Source organism: Aulostomus chinensis, chromosome 17, assembly GCF_037954235.1.
Source record: "Aulostomus chinensis isolate RoL2024-O1b breed Wild chromosome 17, RoL_Achi_v1.0, whole genome shotgun sequence".
Taxonomy (NCBI): domain Eukaryota; kingdom Metazoa; phylum Chordata; class Actinopteri; order Syngnathiformes; family Aulostomidae; genus Aulostomus; species Aulostomus chinensis.
The window spans coordinates 2,086,166-2,105,845 of NC_141336.1; the positions used below are offsets into that span (position 1 = coordinate 2,086,166).

At 50.7% G+C, this 19,680-nt stretch overlaps 3 protein-coding genes across 7 annotated transcripts; 1 reads left to right on the forward strand and 2 right to left on the reverse strand.

The window, feature by feature from the left end:
• Window positions 1-180: 180 nt before the first annotated feature.
• coq8ab (coenzyme Q8A, genome duplicate b) lies at window positions 181-13,025 on the forward strand. 2 transcript variants are annotated; one of them, XM_086183573.1, is made up of 15 exons: window positions 181-475; window positions 598-737; window positions 1,227-1,487; window positions 1,736-1,802; window positions 3,508-3,579; window positions 3,832-3,957; window positions 5,037-5,122; window positions 5,198-5,338; window positions 5,411-5,492; window positions 5,616-5,709; window positions 6,267-6,408; window positions 6,505-6,612; window positions 6,686-6,751; window positions 7,239-7,325; window positions 7,890-13,025. In XM_086183573.1, exons 2-15 carry the CDS (start codon window positions 624-626, stop codon window positions 8,181-8,183), a joined length of 1,740 nt encoding a protein of 579 aa, XP_086039699.1. In that variant the 5' UTR covers window positions 181-475; window positions 598-623; the 3' UTR covers window positions 8,184-13,025. The 2 variants fall into 2 exon arrangements, with proteins under 2 accessions (XP_086039699.1, XP_086039697.1); XM_086183571.1 differs by having other exon boundaries at window positions 351-506.
• Window positions 7,663-11,949, reverse strand: LOC147245954 (proton-coupled zinc antiporter SLC30A2-like). Its single transcript, XM_086183594.1, has 7 exons — window positions 11,769-11,949; window positions 10,478-10,624; window positions 9,892-10,045; window positions 9,638-9,812; window positions 9,297-9,402; window positions 9,089-9,223; window positions 7,663-8,996 (listed from the first exon to the last, which is right to left on the reverse strand). Exons 1-7 carry the CDS (start codon window positions 11,785-11,787, stop codon window positions 8,875-8,877), a joined length of 858 nt encoding a protein of 285 aa, XP_086039720.1. The 5' UTR covers window positions 11,788-11,949; the 3' UTR covers window positions 7,663-8,874.
• dnajc5gb (DnaJ (Hsp40) homolog, subfamily C, member 5 gamma b) lies at window positions 12,232-19,409 on the reverse strand. Of its 4 annotated transcripts, XM_086183590.1 has the most exons (7): window positions 19,260-19,408; window positions 18,743-18,874; window positions 17,751-17,964; window positions 16,539-16,689; window positions 15,810-15,866; window positions 13,945-14,048; window positions 12,232-13,524 (listed from the first exon to the last, which is right to left on the reverse strand). In XM_086183590.1, the coding sequence occupies exons 2-6, from the start codon at window positions 18,856-18,858 to the stop codon at window positions 13,960-13,962; spliced, it is 627 nt and encodes a 208-aa protein (XP_086039716.1). In that variant the 5' UTR covers window positions 18,859-18,874; window positions 19,260-19,408; the 3' UTR covers window positions 12,232-13,524; window positions 13,945-13,959. The 4 variants fall into 4 exon arrangements, with proteins under 4 accessions (XP_086039716.1, XP_086039717.1, XP_086039713.1 ...); XM_086183591.1 differs by having other exon boundaries at window positions 12,232-14,048; window positions 15,810-15,863; window positions 19,260-19,409; XM_086183587.1 differs by having other exon boundaries at window positions 12,232-14,048.
• Window positions 19,410-19,680: the final 271 nt, after the last annotated feature.

The following is a 19,680-nucleotide window of genomic DNA, read 5'->3' on the forward strand; positions in this document are numbered from 1 at the left end:
TTTTTAATCAGAGTTTTTACTTTTCTCATATTTGTAAGTCAGGTTTTAAGTGAAATTTACAAGTTTCATTAAAAAATTATGATTAAGACAAGTTTTAATTCATGCAGTTCAGAAGTGTATGTTCATAAAAGTACTTTCAACAATTTAACCGTCGTCAGAAAGTCTTGGACTCACGATTGTAGCTCGGAGCAGCGCTGACAGTGCCGACGGCCCTGAACGCGTCCTGTGTGGCCTTCAGGGCCCGCCCTCAGCAGGCGCGTCAGGGTGACTGACAGCCGGAGCAACCAGCGCGGGGCTCTGTTGATACTCGGGCCGCGGCTGAGTTCTGCCTCATTGGCCGGGGTGAGAGCGGCCTCCCCCGGGGAACCACGTCCTTCAGCGGCTGGCCGGGTCAACTGAGGTGGCGCCAGGGAACCGCGACATCTCCTGGACGTGAAGTTGGCTGCAGACGCGCGATGGTCGCTCCGGGCTGCAGGTGAGAGCACCGGCGTCCGCGCAGCTTGTTGGTGAGTAACTTGGTGTGTAGTCTGGTTGCGGGGTTGCTGTCCGGTAACTCGCCTGCCATGTTTGATCAGTGGTTCTCTCTTGTGTCCCCAGGGGAGCGTCTTCTGTAGGGAGCCACTATGACCGGGGACGCGGTGGTCCGGAGGGGTCTGGCCTGGATCCGACAGGCGGCCAGCAGAGCCCCGCCAGTGGGAGGTCGGAAGAGCTTCCATCACTCGGCTGGACCAGCCAGGGTGAGCCTGGGTTTGACAGGATCCACTTTCACTAATATGCAACCCTGATAGTTCCACAAACCTGATGCAGGCTGGAGGTCAGAGATGGTCCCGGTCCCGGTCCCGGTCCCGGTCCCGGGCCGACCACTCGGTGTGCCTGCGAATATTCATCGAATCTTTCCACAGCAACTTTCATTGTCACCCTGCAGTTAATCAAGATTGTTTCGAAACTGCAATGTGCTCTATTGTACTGCGTGAGGGTGCAGTATTTATTGGATACTGCAGTTTTTTTCTGCAGGATATTTTTAAATGAAGTGTTGTGGTGCTGCAGAAATGTCCTGCGTTTAAATGTGATCCTACAGATGACACATCGTGACGTCAGCCTCGTCTGACATTCCCACAGGTGTCTTTTCCTGGAATGCCACCTGCTCCTGGGGTTGGCTCTTCCATCCTGAGAGTTACTCCCTGTTGTTCATTTGTTGTTGTATTTTACCTGTTTTCTTCACTCAGGAGGCATTGAACAAACAGCAGCTGGGCAGATGTTCCACCATGGCGGCGTCTTTCTCTCCTACTTTGAATGCTGATCAGGGGACCTGCAGTGGAAGGAGGAGGCTACTCGGGACCCCCAGGGACTGGTCCCAGCAGCTGATCCCGGGCCAGACCCGGCTGTTGAACCAGGACAACTCCCACGTGGGCCGGCTGACACCCGAGGACATCGATAAAGCCCAGAACGCCAAGGAAACCCCGGATGTGAAGCAGCACAAGCAAGTGGTAGGGCCCCTTGGGAACATGGCGGGAGAAGTTCCCACTGTTGGTGAACAAGGAGGCCGGTTTACATTTCCAAATATATTCAAAATATGCGTTTCTGAAAATTGATTTATTGTGTTGGCAGTCTGAAGACAAGATTTTCCTGTAATTGTAAAAATGCTGAATATCAACATCAGGTTGAATCATCGCTAACATTGGCCCTCATTTGCAGTTCCTTTCTCCTTCACGTTTACTCTTCCTGTGAGTTTCAGCTCAGTGAGCGAGCCAGAGAGAGGAAGGTGCCCGTCACTCGGATCGGAAGGCTGGTGAATTTTGGAGGTGGGTTTATGTTTCTGCTTCCTGTTTCAGAGTCGAGCAGAGAAGAAGAGTCTCATATTCTCTAGTTTCTCTTCTCTTTTAGCGCTCACTTCTGCAGGAGAAACTGGTGAACTTGTAGTTGCTCACCCCAAGTGCCCTCCTGACAGTTGCACTGGGAGCAGTGGAGCGTTACTGGGCAGCTGCAGGGTTGTGAAGGTGTGAGTTACTGGGAATGTGAAGCAGACCAGTCCCGTCTCAGCGATGGCGACCTTCGCCTGTCTGGAATGATCCATGATGGCGAGGGAGAATTTTCAGCGATTGTTGCTTCACCGCGCTGGTGTTAGCTGAGGCAGCAGCTGAGTGACGGTCCCACACGTGGGCGCAGTTTACCAGGGACAGCAGGGTAGAACCAGCTGGCAGGGACCTGAGGATAACCACATGAATGCATGCAGGCTGGTTGATGCTGAAGGTGCCCAAGTCCACAAACGCGGCGAGCCAACGTGAACGTGGCGTGTTTACGAGCTGCAGATGAAGCTGATAATCCTACGTGAACTCTGGCACGGTCTCCACTAACTCACAACTATTCTTGACATGAGTTGAGCAAGCAGGTTGAGAAAATGACACTGTGTTGGCACTTCCTGCCGGGCTGCAAAGGCTCATGGGAGCCTAAAACTCACTGTGGCGCCATGGCAGACAAGAGCTCGTGTCATTGGCTCAAGAAACCAGAACTCGGCTGTGTTTTTGTTCTCCGTGAGTCCGGGTGACAGAGTCGCGATGTTCTTCATCTCTGCACAGGTTTAAGGGTTTAAAGGAGGATTTAGCTCAGTTTAGAGCTGAACATCTGACCTCTGCTGTCACAGCAGCCCGTGACCGCCCGGCAACTCACTCAGGTGCGCCGTCATGACATCACCGATGACGTCTGCTTCATTTCTAGACAATCTAAAGCAGGAATATGGCATTGAGACGTTTGTGCGGTCGCTCAGGTTTGACGCCGGAAGAGAAACCTGTTTGTATTCATTTGATCACAGTGATGTTGACTTCAGTTGTCTGTGTGTGAATTTATGTAATTGTGTCCAAATAGAACAAATAATCAGGGTTTCGCCTGCAACATTCAAACAGAAACGAGATCTGCCAGTAACCCTCGAAACCAAGCACCTCATCGCTGCCAGGAGCTGCCAGCTGCCAGGGCTCAGGGCCAGACTCTGGTGGTACCGTGTTTCTACTGGAACCACTTCAGCTGCTGCCACCTCAAATGTTCATACTGTGTAAACTCAGGATAAGATAAGCCGCTGCAGAGCTGCCGCAGCGAGAAGTTCGTTGGAGTTGTTGAATCTGCGGCTCCCTCGTCTCCACGTCGGCCACTTGAGTGAAGGAACCACAAGCTTGATATCTGTTAGCCTTCATGCTAACAAGCTGCTGAACTAGAATACAGAGGTTGTCGTGGACGTCTCAGGCTCAGAAGAATCATGAACTAGCAAGCGTTAACCCTCCTCTGGCTAACACACACACACACACACACACACACACACTGCTAACTGATACGGTAATCACTTCATCCAACTGTGAGAGGGTTTGCTTTGTTGTTGCTGCTATCAGATGCACAGTAGGACATCAGGAAGGTGAAGGACATTCCTAAAAAGGTCACTGCTTCCTTTCAGAGTTTTTGAATTCCTGAAAATAAAATTGAATTATGAAAGAGAGTCAATTAATTCACTTTTGTCTGCAGGTCTGGCGGTTGGACTCGGCATAGGAGCAATCGCTGAAGTGGCCAAGAAGACACTGAAACCGCAACAACAAGGTGATAGTGGCGTGGATCACTGGCGGCCGATCCACCAAAGTCTTAGAACTGATACCAGTACTTGGGAGCAGAAAATTCAGTTTTCAATAAGGATTAATATTCTTCTTTTTTTTCACTAACTGAAGTCATTTCTGAGCTGGAAGCACTTCCTAAAAAGTGACAGAGAAAATTGATGCGCTTTGCCAACATTTTCCAACAGACAGTTTTGTTTGAAACAATCTTATTTATACTGAAATGAAGTTCATGTTGTAGGTGATAAAAAATCCATCATGGACTCCAGTGCCTTCCTCTCTGAGGCCAACGCTGAGCGGATAGTCCGGACGCTCTGCAAAGTCCGCGGCGCTGCGCTGAAGCTTGGACAGATGCTCAGTATTCAAGGTGAGATTTTATTAAAACACTCACATGAATCAGCTCAAACTGACATGAGATCAGCGGCCAAGCACAGAACCTGGCGCTTCGTCCGGTTCCTGACTCGGACTCAAACCAGATCTTCAACCCCCCCCCCAGAAATGTCATCACCCAAAATAAACCTCCGCCAGCTGAGCACAATAAGGACAGTTCCAGTTGAGCTGTTGTGGGCCGTCGTGTCTTAACTGACATTCTGGTCTGTTGGCCTCCACGAGTCTCAGATGGCGTCTGGTGTACGTCATCATTCCAGTCACCGCCAAACTGTTCGTCTGACGAAGGATATTCCCCCGTATGTGTCTTTGAAATCTGTGTTGGTTCATTATTACATTAACAAACTGAGACAAATGTCCCCCCCCCCCCCAAACTGCTGCATTTGTAAATAAAGCTTCAACATAGCAGTGCCTCAACTTGGTTCTGCTGCCCCCAAGTGGCCAGAAACCAGTCACCAGACGGAAGGAGCCATCCTTCTCTCTCCTGCGCTGGCAAGCTGACTGCTAGTTAGCATAGCACAATGACTGGTAGTGGATGGGAAGTGTTAGCATCACCTGTCTTGTTGTCTCAGCTTCTGAAAGCTGTAGGTCCTCCTCTGTGTTCTGGTTCTAATAGTCGAGGTTCCATCCTGGTCAACAGGTGTTTTCTTTTGTCATCTTTGGCCAAAGTTTTGATGTGCTGCATCAAATCACTACACCTCGTCAGGAAAGTAGTTCCGGCGATGCGTCCAATTATTAATGTCAAATTATACACGTAATCCTGGTTCTGTTAATGCAAACAAAGACTGTTTTGCAGAAAAGTGGTACAGGTATGCTAGCAGTTCCCATCCACTCTTATTCATTGTGCTAAGCTAACTAGCAGAGGGGGGGTGTGTCTTCATGTCTGGCTCTGTAGAGGATGGACAGTAACAGTATCGGGAGTGTTTTGAAGCTCCTCCCATCCACGGGGAAGTCCTGTGATGTAATCTAAAGTTCCGTAAGAGTGAAGTTAAAAGAAGCGGTAAGTTCATGATTTTCCTCTCCCTCTCTATCTGTCTGTGGCTCCTCCTCCTCTCTCAGACGACGCCTTCATCAACCCTCAGTTGGCCAAAATCTTCGAGCGAGTTCGGCAGAGTGCCGACTTCATGCCCACCAAACAGATGCTGGTATGGCACACACACCTGCAGTGGAACCCAGGCACCGGCGTCCTAGATAAAGAACCGCGTCCGTCCTCTCTGCAGAAAGTTGTCAGCGGTGACCTCGGCCCCCACTGGAGGGACCAGCTGGAGTACTTTGAGGAGAAGCCATTCGCAGCCGCGTCCATAGGTCAGGTGCACCTGGCGAGGCTGAGAGACGGCAGGGAGGCGGCCATGAAGATCCAGGTGAGACGGTTCACACACAGAGAAGCACGACGGTGACCAACAGTGAAGAACACAGTCCAATCTTCCCTCCAGTACCCTGGGGTTGCCAAGAGTATCAACAGTGACGTGAACAACATCACAACTGCTCTGAGTTTGAGCAACGCGCTGCCCGAAGGTAACACGTTTCTCACTGCGGTGATAACGGCTGCTACTGTCAATACACCCACGACGCACGAACCCACCACGGCCCGATGTCGTGGTTTTCAGGCTTTTCTTCTGGTTCGCCCTGTGTTTGCAGGTCTGTTCCCGGAGCACCTGATAGAGGTCATGAGCCGTGAGCTGGCGCTGGAGTGTGACTACAAGAGAGAGGCCCAGTGTGCCAAAAAGTTCCAGTCAGTCGCTCACCGCCATTTACACGGTTTTCTCTGACTGCACCACACTGTTCAGATGTCACTTTAGTGTCACCAGAACGAGATCTCACAGTTGTACTTCGAACACAGGAGGGACAACAAAGTGTCTCATTATTGTCCAAAGTTGTGCTTCAAAATTAAAAGTCTTATTGATCAACCCCCCCCCCCCCCATATTCATCAAGCCTCATAAATGGTCCGGAATCATCCATGAGGGTTTTTGGTCATAAATCCTCCGTCTTTGTCCGATGGCGGGATTGATGGCAGCAGCGCGCCTCTCCCCTCGGGAGCCACACCCACCAAGAACAAAGACCTGTCAACCAATTCTCATCTTTCTCAAATACCCTCAATGCCATTCCTCTGCCACGCCGGTCACGTGACCTTTGACCCCCAGAATGTGTCCAGGTCATCCTCGTTATCAAGAATGTGACGCTGAGCCGAACGCGTCCTCAGGCTGTTGGGTTGTTGAGGTTCTCCTGTGTTCCTGGTAGTTGTGTCATGTTCTTGGGGAGGGAGTTTCCAGCGCTGCTCTGTGTTTCAGAGAGCTGCTGAAGGGTCACCCCTTCTTCTGTGTTCCCAACGTGATCGATGAGCTGAGCAGCCGCCATGTCCTCACCACAGCGCTGGTACCCGGGTTCCCACTGGACCGGGCCACCGACCTCTCCCAGGAACTCAGGAACGAGGTTCTCACCCACCGTTTACATTCACACCAGCACCAGGAAGCTGCGGTGAGGCTGCAGCTTCCAGGTGCTGAGTCTTGTTTCTTCCGTCTCCAACAGATTTGTGAGCAAATCCTGATTTTATGCTTGAGGGAGCTCTTCGAGTTCAGGTACATGCAGACGGATCCAAACTGGTCCAACTTCTTCTTCGATCCTCAAGCTCACAAGGTCAGCGGGCCTCCATCGCTTCACCTCCACTCTGTTGTGCCGTTCTCACCCGCGTCTGTCGTCGTGTCTGCAGGTCGCACTCTTGGATTTTGGAGCAACTCGAGGATTCGATAAGAGTTTCACTGACACCTACATAGAGGTGAGAATTGACCTGAACAGAAAACGTCAAAGTTGGCAGCCCTGACAGACATCCATTCAACACTGGCATATTTAGAACAAACCACACTGGAAGACACTCCCAAATCTGTCCTCTTCCCAGATTCCCTGTCGCTCCCTTCCCAAATACAGAGTTCTCCATTTATTATTATGTGTTCATGAGACTCAAGCACGTCAGTAATTAGTGGGGAAGAATTCAACGATTCAGAAAGACCGCATGTAAAATGATCTCTGCAAAAACATCTAATGTGTGTAAAATAATCTTCCTGACATCAAAATACTCTGACATCAGTGTTCAGCTTTGAGTTCCATCTCACGAGCCTGTCAAGACGAACCAGGTGTGTGTGTGTGTGTGTGTGTGTGTGTGTGTGTGTGTGTGCTGCTAGCAAAGCTTCTGAGAATCATTCTACGAGTCAAAATATGGCTCTTAATCCTAAATGGACTTAACTTTCATGACATTTCTCTCACAGATTATTAATTCAGCTGCTCATCAAAACCGAGACGGCGTCCTGCAAAAATCCAGAGAAATGAAGTTCCTCACAGGCTTTGAGTCCAAGGTGAGAAACCAGGTCCTGGAACAGGAGGCCAGGCCTGGTGAACTGAGCTCGTCTCTCCAGCACCAACTGTGCCACGTTCACACAGAACCCTGCCAGACTGAGGGAGGGGGGGTCACCTAGAGGCTGATGGTGCACCGACCGATCTGTGAGGACTGATCGGTGGCGGCCCAGACAGAAAGCGATTTCTAAAGTTTTCAGGGTCATTTTTATATGAGTTTGTTTGTAGTTTTTTTAGTTTTTGTACATTTACCCCCCCCCCCCCCCCCCATACAGACTCTCTCTCAGTTTCAGTGGAATCGTTGCTGCTCCATGAAATGGGAGTCATTTCTGGATCGGGTTTCTTGAGGTTTCACCACCCAGGAGCACTCGACTCCTGAACGCGTCAACATTCGTAACTAATATCCTTTATGAAGTAATTGTCAGGAACTTCACTTCTGATACTACTGTTGTACTTTTACTTTCCTACTGACTGCTCTGATGTAAGTGAAGCATCTGCAGATTGACTGGTCCCAGTATCTTCCTGGTTTTACACCAGTCACTACCCAGTGTCTGTCTCCTCTCCAGGCCATGGAGAACGCCCACGTGGACGCGGTGATGATCCTCGGCGAAGCGTTCTCCTCTGAGGAACCTTTTGACTTTGGATCTCAGAGCACCACCGAGCGCATCCACAGCCTCATCCCGGTGATGCTGAGGGAGCGACTGGCTCCGCCCCCCGAGGAGACCTACTCGCTCCACCGCAAGATGGGCGGATCCTTCCTCATCTGCTCCAAACTCAAAGCTAAAATACCCTGCAAGGCCATGTTCCAGGAGGCCTACGCCAACTACTGGGGGGACGGACGTCCTGAGTCAGCACGCTAGCTACTAGTCCAGGTCCAGGTCCAGGTCCAGGTCCAAGTCCAGGTCCAGGCGCACGATTAAGTGGGAGGTGGTTGTATTGTCCGGATGTGGAACTCTGGCCTGAACGCCTCCTGGTTTGACCACTCAGCACTGCTGACTCATCCACTTTCCCGGTTCGGAGGAGTGACTGACGGTGCCACTGAAGAACAGTTCCATGTGCTGCTGTTCCATCGCCGCTCATCTGGACTCACAAGTGCACTGCTTCCAAACTGAGGTGTGAGCTTCTTTGTGCGTATTTTGATTTGTTGTGTAAATTGTAAGAAGTCATGATGAAGTGACTCCATGTTCCAGCTGACACGATGACCGATGCTGCAGAACACGAGTGCTTCAACATCCGGGGAAAATAAAAGTTTGAGCCGATTTAAAGTAACGAGGCATCGAAGGCTGATGAGTACATCTGAGCTTTATTGAAATGCAGGTCAAACATTATTGGATGTAGAATAACTGTGAACTTCAGTGATGAGACGCATCAGCTCAGTGTCTCCACATGGCGAGTTGCCTTAAACTCAACGATTCATTCATGCCGTTCAGCCAAAGATGAAAATTCAGTCATTGTGGACCGACGCTGATGGAAGGTCAGGAGAGGTTTGGTCCACCAGTCTGCCTGCTGGCCCAGGATGCTGGACAGGTGTGCAGGCTGGCGGGTTCACAGTCACGACGCCGCCTGTGAGCTTCTGTGCTTCTCCACTTGGATTGTGACGCTGGTGAAACCAAACTCGGAGCGCACGAGCTGTGTGGCCCTCGTGAGGACGGCCTGCTGATCAGCATCTTCCTCTACACAGACACCAAACGCGTTTTCACAGTCGGAGTTTGACACACAGGGTGTAGGTGTCTCTACAGGGGTGGGCGGAGCAGTGTCAACCCACCTGTGACCACGTGGGCGGAGAGTAGAGAATGAGTGGCGTTGAGGCTCCACATGTGAAGACTATGAAGAGCTGAAACTCCTCCCACCGACAGCAGCAGCTCGCGCACAGCCGTGCAGCTCACGTCCTGAGGGGCACCTGAGGGAGGGAGGGAGACGCTCAGCCCCAGAGACGGAGGCTTCACCCTGGACGTGCAGGCTGCTGCGTTTACCGTCCATCAGGGTTCTGAAAATGTCCTTTGAGACGGGCAGAGTTGTCCACAGCACCAGAGCGGAGAACAGGAAGGTGCAGACTGGATCTGCTACTTTATACTCAGGCTGTGGGGAAATAAACACGGTTAATAAATGACACGCTGGAGCTGGAAGGCCTAACCTGAGAGCTGCTGTGCTCCCTGCAGCTGAGCTGAGCCAATTACAAGCTTCAGTCCACTTTTTCCTCCTGTCAATCATCTCCAGGAGGAGGAGCTCCAGCTGGAAGGGAGCAGCTGGAACCTTCGTCTCTCCTGCCGGTTCTGCTCTAGCACAGTGCTCTGTGGTTCTGTTATCAACCGACCCAGAAGTGGATGATGGTGGCAGCCAGCAGGACGCCAACGCTCTGAAGCAGGTCTCCCACCACATGGATGAACGCTGCCTTCACACTGGTGTTGTGAGCGTGGCTCCGCCCCTGACGACTGGTGGGAAACCTGTGGCCGTGAGAGGCGCCGGACTGATGGAGAACCAGGGCCATCCTGAGTAAACGACATCACAGCTACAGCAGCTCCGACCACCTCAGCCTGACAAACCTGCTCATCGGCTCACCGCACTCACAGGACGTTGACGGCCACAGCGCAGCCCGAGGTCGCCAGCATGATCTGGCTGTCGATCTCCCAGTTACCGTCCGAGATCCTCTGGGAGGCTGAGACGACCAGCACCGCTGTCACCGCCCACAGAGACATGACGGACAGCAACATGCCCAGAACCTCTGAAGCAGTCGGAAACACACAGGGATTCTGATGTAATAGGATGACGACCCACATTCACACGCCAGCCGGTCCAAGACCAGATTTAAGAAGTCAGTCTGAAACCACATGGAGTCCCGCTGGCAGCCCACTTGACTTCCACGCGTCACACAAAACGAAGGTGGCCCTGATCTGATCCTGCTCCTGGATCCAGATAGAGGACGAGTGGGGGGGCTGCCAGTGTGAGCAGATCACGTCCAGCAGGGAGGAGCGGCCAGGGTGTTGAGAACAAGACGCGGAGAAACGTCACAGCTGGCTTGACGCACAAGTGTGTGGTTGTGTCCGTAGCGTGTTCTCTGTAGCGGTATTAAAACACACACACACACACACACACACACACACACACACACACACACACAGTCATGGCTATCGTGTGTCCTGTATTGTGACGTCACCTGCTCGATGCCACCCGAAGGTCATGGTGTGCGTGCGCGGCCTGGATGACACCCACAGGGAGAAGATGCTGATCAGGATGCTGCCGAAATCCGTCAGTAGATGAGCGGCGTCCGTCATGACGGCCAGACTGTGAGCAGCGCGCCCCCCTGCACACAACAGCTGTCATCGCCACACACTCGGACCCAGCGCACCATCGCGCCTACGTCAGCCGCCGCGCTGCCTGTTTGTCACACTTTAATCAGGAGCTGTCAGGGCAGAGGAGCACCTGCGTGTCCGTCCTACGGAGGCTGGGATCAGCTCTGCTGCACTCAGCAGCCGCTGCTGGGTCACGAGCGTCTGTGGGAAACGGAAGCTGCAACGTTCTTCGTTCCCTCAGAGAACTGGAACCTGGATGCGTTGAGCTTTGACTCATTTGGTGTTTGAGTTTCTGGGTTGGTGAGAGACGCAGTGGTAAAAACGCCATTTCTCTGAAACTCTGTTTGAGTGACGTGTTTTGTTTTATTTTGCTGTTTTTTAACTTCCTAATATTCGTCCCCGTTTAGGTTATAAGTCCCTGTTGTGAACATTTGAAAACACCTGAAACGCCTGCAAGTACAAGTAGGACCTGATGTTGGTTTCAGTAAAGTACACAAAGTTTTATCAGAAAAACGCTCCATCAGCCGCTTGCAGCGCAACATAAAACCCTGAAACTAAAAACAATATTTAAGACAGCACAGAGCGAAAGGTGGTTCAAGTCCTGCCTCTGACTTCTCAGGTTTTTTCAGTGCCGCTTTCTGTTGAGTAAAATTCAATTATCTTCCACCAAATGGAGGAAGCTCGATCAGCCCGGGGACGACACGGTCACACCTGCTGCTCCCAGCCAGCAGCAAGAGTCCTTCGTGTGCCTGGTTAGACGTCAGTTTTATTCAGTTCTCGTCTCCTTCAAGGACCTGGTCCTTCCGTGTTTGCACTGAAACATCTGGACCTGCAGAGTGTGCTGCCGTCTGATCCGTGGAGTACAGCAACACCCTGAGGATGCATGAAGTAGCAGGACACTGAAGTACAAGCAAAAACTGCAATACTGCTGTCAGTACTTCAGATTTACACTCACAACCAGGATCACTTGGGGTTACGTGGCTTATCAGCATCTTTCCCTCCACTTTGCGTCATAGCAGATACGCTGTGATGTCACTTCCCGTACATTTTTAATTATCCAATCACAACAGTTCGGTGGTGTACTAAAGGACAGAAACGTTGACCATCGCACGAAGGAGGTTTGACAGCAACAGATACTCGTGACCGTCATCTTACCGATCACCTCGCCCACCATGAAGACCAGGCTGATGGCGCCTGCAACCAGGAGCTTCTTTCTGGCCAAACGCTTCCCGTCACTTCCAGAGGCCGACGTTCCGTCCAGCTGCTGACAGAGCCAGTCGGGCCGCTCCTGGTCGTCCACCCTGGAGGGATCCCGGTCAGAGGACTGGTTCTCTGGACAACTTGAGACAGACAAGCTGATGAGAACTGACCTTGAATTTCCAAACCAAATCAGGAGGAGGAAAAGCACCAGAGCCCAAAGACGAGAAGATGAAAGCCTACCAGACGCACGGCTCCGCCTGAGCTTCCATGAGATGCTGTTTTTCTGAATCTGCTGCCAGAGACATCTCACCTTTGTTGGGTTAACACTTCCAAAGAGGAGCTGGACAACTTGCCAGCTGCTCCCAGGCGTTATCGGCCAGGGGTGGAGCGCAGCAGGAGCCAATGGCAGGCGACAAGCATGACGAGACAGATGTGACATTCCCAGAATCCCCGAGTTTATTTGAGCAGACACACGTGCACTTATACAAGAAAACACAGGAATGTGGAGATGATAAACAACCACGAGCCAACAATACGAGCACACGATCACTGGTAGTAGAGAACGCAGTCCAAGGAAGCACAAAACCAACATTCTACACACGGCATGAAAAAAATACTGCAACATCATTGTATCTTAAATACACGCTTTTGTCATAAACCTTGATCAAAAATATTTCTCTGAATCAACATAGAAAACCTGCAATACTTTATTATTATTTCAATGTACCACTGAGCAATAAATCATCTCACCAAACTAAATAACATTGTCGTGAAACATCTGGATTATCTGCATCCTGATTAAAAAAACATTAAAATCTAAAAAAAGAGAAAAAAGTTGGCAATACAAGAATGAAGCAGCTGGCTTTTTGTTTCCCATTTAAAATGACGTGAAAGTGTGAGGAGACGTGAGAGGGAGTCGCTTTGAGGGCACCCGCGGGTGTTGCTCAATGATGACAACCGAACGCGGAGGTGGAGGAGGAGCCACTCAGGAGTCATGTGACTGACTCACGCGTCTGCAGGATGCCTTTTCTTCATCGACAACACTGAACTATGGTTGGGACAAAGTCATGGATTTGGCTGCTTGCTCTTCTTTCACTTTCAGAATCACTGCTTGTTTTGTCACCAGCACAGGAATATTTAATACGTGTGTAAGACTGCAGGATCCATCAACCATGAATGAGCATGAGCCTAAATGGTGATGCTGTGAGTCCAGCAGAGGGCGCTCTGGTGCCTCCACCTGGTTTATTTTACTGTTTTATTTTGATCTTTCTTTAAATGGTGATGCATGACCATGTTAAATATTTTTCAATAAAGTAAATTATTGGTTAAACCATGAACCTTTCACTTTTCCATGCTCAAACTGTTTAAGGATCTCTTTTCAGTCCAGCACAAAAACTCTCACACGTCGCTGATCTGCGTTTGCTCTAAAATCAGAGTCAGGCTCAAACGTCGCGTCACACTCGGGTCCCAAAGACAGTTTATAATCCCTTTTTTTGGATTCATTGTCAAAATCCCCAAAGATGCACAGGAACTGACTGCTGCTCCGACAGCACGAGCGGTTAGGAGACGACGCTTTTCCACCGTCCTCTGGAGAGCAGACTAATACGCCTTCACCGCTGCCAGAACTTTCCAGTCAGTTCTGTTGGTTCCGTCCGTCTGTGTACAGTACAATCGAGTGTCCGAATGTTTGGAGTCCGACATTCTGAAGAACCTGAATCAGCATGCAACATCACTTTTAAAAAACTAAAACATTCTGAGCCTGGGCTGGAGCCGCTCGGGCCCCGGTGGCAGCTGTGGTTGAGTTAAAGTGCACATGAGAGCGACGACCCACAGGAGTCACAGAGGCTTTGACCTGTGGGCTTCGTCACTCGAGTCTACCCAAAACAACAAGTTACGAGCTAAATATGTGATTGAAGCACAGACAAACCCACAGGCAGAGAGCAAATATGGCACAATCAAACAGCTGATGTAAACAAAGCCTCCTCTGAGATGAACGCTGGCCGCGGTCACAAGGAAACGACCACACACAGAAACTGCTGACTCACAACCAGACACTCATGAATCAGTTGCTGCCGCTGCTGGTCTACGAGTCTGGAGCTGTGAGGACCGACGACTCCACTCACTCACTCACCCCTTCACTCATTCATTACTCCGCTGGCAGCTGGATGACTGGATTATCGGGTCCCGGGCCACCATTGGTGGCGTGGGGCTGAATCACGATGGGCGCGTCCTCCCCTGCAGCAGGTACCAAACACAGTGGCTCTTAAGTGACTTTTTCAAGCAGCGAAACAAGACAAAGACCTTGAGCGACTTTCAGCACAGAGCAGTTAAACGGAGCATGAACTGCACGACGAAGCACCGACAATCCCAGCACAAGCATGACGACATGAACAAACTGCTTTGTCCTCAGCTCCTGATCTCTCAACCAGCAGCTGAGGGACGAGGAGGGACGGGTACTGGCTGATGTCGGTCTGCACTCGTCCTCACCAGAGCCTGACAAGAAGATAGATCCCCGTCTCTCCTCTACGTGCATTAGCGACATCAGCTCAAAGCTAGTTAGCTGAGCACAGTGAATGGTAGTGAATGGGAAGTGTTAGCCACCACGGAGAGCATCCTGACCAGCTGCATCACCGTGAGGTACGGCACCTGCACCGTGTCCTGCTGCAAGACTCTGCAGCGCATCGTGAGAGCAGCAGATCATTGGTGTCTCGCCCACTCCCCTCCTGGACACCTGCAACATCCGCCTCACCCGCTAAGCCATCAGGACTGCGGGTGACCTCACCCACCCATCCCACAGCCTCTTTAGCCTGCTGCCATCAGGGAGGAGACTGCGAAGTTTAGGGGCAAAAATCAGGAGGCTCAAGGGGAGCTTTTACCACCAGGCAGTCCGGAGGCTCGACTCCCTCCCTGCTCTGATGTCAAATGTTTACTTCAAATGTTGTCTGTTTATTTATTTCTATTTTTATTTATTCATTTATTCATTTTCATTTCTCCTGCCTGTTTTTGCACGGTGGGTCTGAGAGGACTGACGCTTCTATGCTGGATGTCATGAGTGCACCTGACGATAAAGTTGACTTTGACCTTAGCGTTCCTCTGGCGAGACTCATTTATACGTTTGTACTCAACTGTCTTTGCCTGCATGAACAGAACTTCTAGTGTGTATAACATCCGTAGTAAAATACACAACATTTGTTAGTTTCGGACCGGACACATCAGGACCCTCCTGACTGAGCGCAGGAATCCGTGGCAGCACCGGGAAACTAAACCAAACGCTAGCTGATGTCAGAGAAGCGACTACTTATCATGGCTGACTTAGTCAGAGAGGATGAGGAGGACAAACGTCCTGAACCCGAGCTAGGTGATGCTAACACTTCCTATTCACTACCATTCATTGTGCTAAGCTAACTAGCATGAGTCTCTGCCGCAGAGGACAGAGGGGATACAGCTTCTTGTCTGGCTCAGGGGAGGATGGGTAAAAGTGAACTATTATTTTTCAGACATTTTAAATTTCAGTGACGCATCCACGTACATCAACACTGCCACAAGATTTTCTGATGACACAACCAGCTGAAGGCAGCACTCGTTGTGACCCGTTGACCGGGAGTGGATTTTCTTGGCTTATTGAAATCAACATATATTGATTTATTTGAGGAGCCTCTTTAAGAACAGTCACTCTGGATCACCTGGAATATTTTCCAGTATAAACCAGGAAGCTGAGAAAATGTGGGGAAAACTGAGATGAAAAGAAAACCAAGCAAGCGAGCGCCTGGACTTATTTGTCGGCGTCCTGTGGCGTTTCTGCACCATCCAAACGGAGCTGGAGAAGGAGGGAACGACTGGAGGAAAATCCCTGTTACATAAAGTGTTAGTACGTGATCTGGTAATGAGGCACACACACACACACACACACACACACGCACGTGCACTGTTAGAAGCTACAACTCGCCATGGAAGATTAGTGGAGCAGCAGACAGGTGACAGTGGTGACGGTCTTACCTGGAGCTTCGGCGGTAGCGTGCGAGCTCGGCTGAGTAATAATTACATCGTCTCCTGCTGTGAGACAGAAGAGGACACTGAGCAAACCACCGCTGCGTCCGCCATCACTCAAATAACCAGGGTGAGTCTGAGTAGAGTTACTGACCGATTCCTCCATCAGGAGAAGAAAGTTACAACTTCCTCTAACAGTTGTTTCAGTGAACCATCGTAACCCTAAGACAGTTCTACTGCAGAGGTCAGCAGGAAGGTTCTGGCTTCAAATCCATGGCTGGCTGAGGTCTTCGAGTGTGTGCTTCTGTGTGTGCTTCTGTGTGTGCGTGTGTGTGTGTGTGTGTGTGTGTGTGTGTTTTCTCCCTGTGCAAGTGGGGGTTAATTGGAAACTGTGAACTGGCCCCTAGTGTGACTCTGAGTGTGAGCAGTTGTCCATCTCTACATGTCAGCCAGGTAAGGGACTGTAAGGTGACCCCACTTCCAATCCCTATAAAACCTGGGATAGACCCCACCCCCCATGACCCTCAACAAGGTTAACAATGGATGGATGGATGAATAAATGGATGGATGGATGAATAAATGGATGGACAACTCAAACAGCAGCCTGCAAAACCCCGCCGTTCCTAGAGAGCCCAGCAGCGGGCGGTCAGCCACTGGCCTCCATGGACAGATAAATGCTACCGCCATGCTACAGGCGCAGCTGGCTATTGTCTCTATGGCAACCCTCACACCCCTCACCTGATTCATCTTCTGTGATTTCTGCCTCCAGGTCCTGTGGGTCCATGTAGGCGAAGTTCTCGTCCTCTTGCGACTTGTACTTCCCGCAGCAGAAGCAGCAGCAGCAGAAGCAGCAGCAGCAGGTGAAGATGCTGCAGCAGACCACCAGCGCCTGGGCACAAACAGGACGGTCACCACACAACTGGGCCAAAGGCAAAGACTGCGGTACTTGAAGAACTACAACAGTCGCAGTATCGCAGTACACTGATTCCTTTCAACTAGACTCGTGTTTACGGCTACTTCGTAGAATTCTGTTGACTTCTGCTTGTTCGTCACGTGCAGAGCGGCAGCTCACTGCCGGCGAAAACCTGGCTGCTGCAAGAGAATTTCGATTGGCTGATCTGGTGACATCATCAGCCTCCTTGCGCCGGCGTTCTGCTTCAGCTCTGAGCCGCTGTCCTTCTTCCTCTGAGGTGAAGCACAGCCAAGAGCTCTTGAGGAAAAGTGAAATCCTCCACCCACGCACTCGGGATCGAGGTCCTTTTCATTTGGGGCGGAGTTACATTCAGAAGGTGGGGGCGGGGCTACGTCGTCTGATAAACATGTAATATTTTCACTTTCTTTTCTTATGACCTCCACCTGTTAGAAGAGGCCCCTCAAAAGCCGCCTACAGCTGCAGTCCTACTTCCAGCCACAGTCTTTCTGCACGGCTCTACGTCGCTTGTTCAGGGTTTCACTCCTGTGTACTCACTGACGTTCATACTGGCCCCTCCCCCTCTGCTACACCGCACGTTTCCAGACAATAAGTGATTACCTCCTCTCACACTCTCAGCCCCATTCAAACGCGATTTCTTCGTACTTGATCCCCTTTACATTTCTCTACTCCTTTGTTCTGCAGGCATCAGGTGACTGAGTGCGGTTGGAAGAGTCCCCGTCCAGGATTCTCCTTCGGCTCTGAGGACCAAACTCCCCCTCAGGATCAGATCAGCTCAGCCTCGTCAGAGACGGACGAGCGTCTGCATTCTGTGCGCTCAACTTTTTCATGCTCTTTACTTTTCCCCTCCATATTTGACTCTTTCCTCTCTTTTTATGATATATTTTCTGTATTTGATGTTTTCTTTGGATCTCATTTGTTTTACTCCCCCAGGGTCACTGGGTTTGCAGGTACTGAGCGATAGCATCCTGGTCACAAGGTTCAGTCGTAGCGGCTTTAATTCCCAGAATGCCTCTCACCTTGAACCAACACTTGGACATGAGGAAGTAGTACTTGACGCTCTCGTCTCCGAACTGCTCCGCCACATACAGGCCCACGGATCCGTACTCGTCGTAGATCTTGCGCTTGTTCTCGTCACTGAGGATGGAGTTGGCGTTGTTGATTACCTTGAACTTCTCCGCAGCTTCTGGGTTATCGGGGTTCTTGTCGGGGTGATGCTTCAGAGCCAGTTTCCTGACAGCACACGCAAGCAGAGCTCAGACAGCCGGAGCGGAACCGAAATACTAACAAGAACAAGAACAATAATAATAGATGTATTTGAACAATGAAGTAGGAACGCATGGTGTAGGAGCTCCACCCATGTGCTGATATCAGTCACTGATTTGTGAAAATTGTATTCGTACAAAAGAAACGTATTTCTTACTGAACCCTAAAAGCGCACGTTTATAAACCCAATTTGAAATTTGTGTTTTTCTTTATGTCCAGAACATTTGGAGGAGTCGATTATTTATTGTTGCTTCTTCGTGAACAACAATGAGCACGATGGCGCCGCCAGGACGTTGATATCATCTTTTAAAAAACATCACCAACCTCTGACGTCCCTCTGCAAAATCTCAATCTTTAATGCTATTTTTCTTCAATGAAACTATTTTTGTTCCTCCTGCAACTTCTGGGTCGTGTTGCAACATTCGTTGGAGCACATCAGAAACATTCGCTGAGATTCAGAAGTGCGTCTTCATGAGAAAGAAGTCTCTAAATCATCACAGCGATCAAAGAGATCAAAGAAACACAGCCACTTACCTTCTCTCACACACACACACACACTCACACACGGACCATCATTAACCTCCGAGTGTGTACCTGCATTCATGTGATCATCCATCAACAATCACGTGATAACTGAGAGTAGCCATCCTCCTGTCCAGGCCTCACCTGTGCGTCCATGTCCTCCCCACCTGTCCTCATCAGCTGAGGACAGGTCAGAGGTCCACTACAACCTGTGGGAACTCACCTGTAGGCCTTCTTGATGTCCTGGGGAGAGGCTCCCTTCTCCAGGCCCAGGATCTTGTACAAGCTGTCCCCAGATGTGGACATTCTGTGCTGCTGAGCTCTGCTGGAGTCCTCCATGTTTCAGGTGTGGCGGCTGAGACAGGACGAGACAAACAGGGAGAATGACTGAGTGGCAGGTGAGAGGAGCCAGGTGAGAGGAGCCAGGTGAGGAGGACAGCTGGCCGCAGCACGTCAGGCACCCCGGCCGTACCTGCGCGTCTGCGTCTAAACTCGTCCACGCACTCGCGAGCTGGACTTCCACGACTCTTCCACGAGCGGTGAGAACTCGCTACTTCCGCTGGTCCGAGACGCGGAGACTAAACTTTCCCTTCACCAGAGCCGCCGAAGGCTCCGTGCACCTTCCCCTCCGGGACCAGCATGCGTCCCGGCGACTTGAGCTCGGGTTCGACTGCGGCTCAACTTTACTAGGCTTGGCTAACTTTGGCAGAGAGACACGCGGAGCGAGGGGGCGTACACACCGGCACGGGTCGATGTGGTCGTTCCTGTTCCCCTCAAAGTCACAGCGTCTCCCGGCGACTGTCTCTGCGTTTGTCCCATGAAGAAGTGAGCTGTCACACGGCGTGTGCCACTCCCGGCGGGAGCCCGAGGAGGAAACCAGGAAGGGCGTGTGACGTCACGGAGGGGGCGGGTCAGCCTTGGTTTAACAATTCGGTTGATTTGTCATTTTGAGTTTTACTAAAACTTCCCACAGAGACACCTCGCATTATCAAATACACACTTCTGAAACGCATTTGACAAACAGAGTGAATCAGGGAATCGTTAAAGGCTCCATGGCGCCATCTAGCGGGGAAACAGGACCGTCACAAACGGTAGAAAACGCTCACAAGCTGTGCGTGTATGGATAAACACTTCCAGGGTTCAGGTGCTATCCTGAAACCA

Coding starts and splice junctions, on each gene's coding strand:
- coq8ab (XM_086183573.1), top strand. CDS start 624: ATGACCGGGGACGCGGTGGTCCGGAGGGGTCTGGCCTGGATCCGACAG. Junction 3,580..3,831: donor ACTGAAACCGCAACAACAAG/GTGATAGTGGCG, acceptor TTCATGTTGTAG/GTGATAAAAAATCCATCATG. Junction 5,339..5,410: donor AGGCGGCCATGAAGATCCAG/GTGAGACGGTTC, acceptor TCTTCCCTCCAG/TACCCTGGGGTTGCCAAGAG.
- LOC147245954 (XM_086183594.1), bottom strand. Junction 10,046..10,477: donor CTTCGGGTGGCATCGAGCAG/GTGACGTCACAA, acceptor CGACTGCTTCAG/AGGTTCTGGGCATGTTGCTG. Junction 9,813..9,891: donor GCTGTGGCCGTCAACGTCCT/GTGAGTGCGGTG, acceptor TCGTTTACTCAG/GATGGCCCTGGTTCTCCATC.
- dnajc5gb (XM_086183590.1), bottom strand. CDS start 18,858: ATGGAGGACTCCAGCAGAGCTCAGCAGCACAGAATGTCCACATCTGGG. Junction 17,965..18,742: donor GACATCAAGAAGGCCTACAG/GTGAGTTCCCAC, acceptor GTGTGCTGTCAG/GAAACTGGCTCTGAAGCATC. Junction 15,867..16,538: donor AATCACAGAAGATGAATCAG/GTGAGGGGTGTG, acceptor TCTGTCTCACAG/CAGGAGACGATGTAATTATT.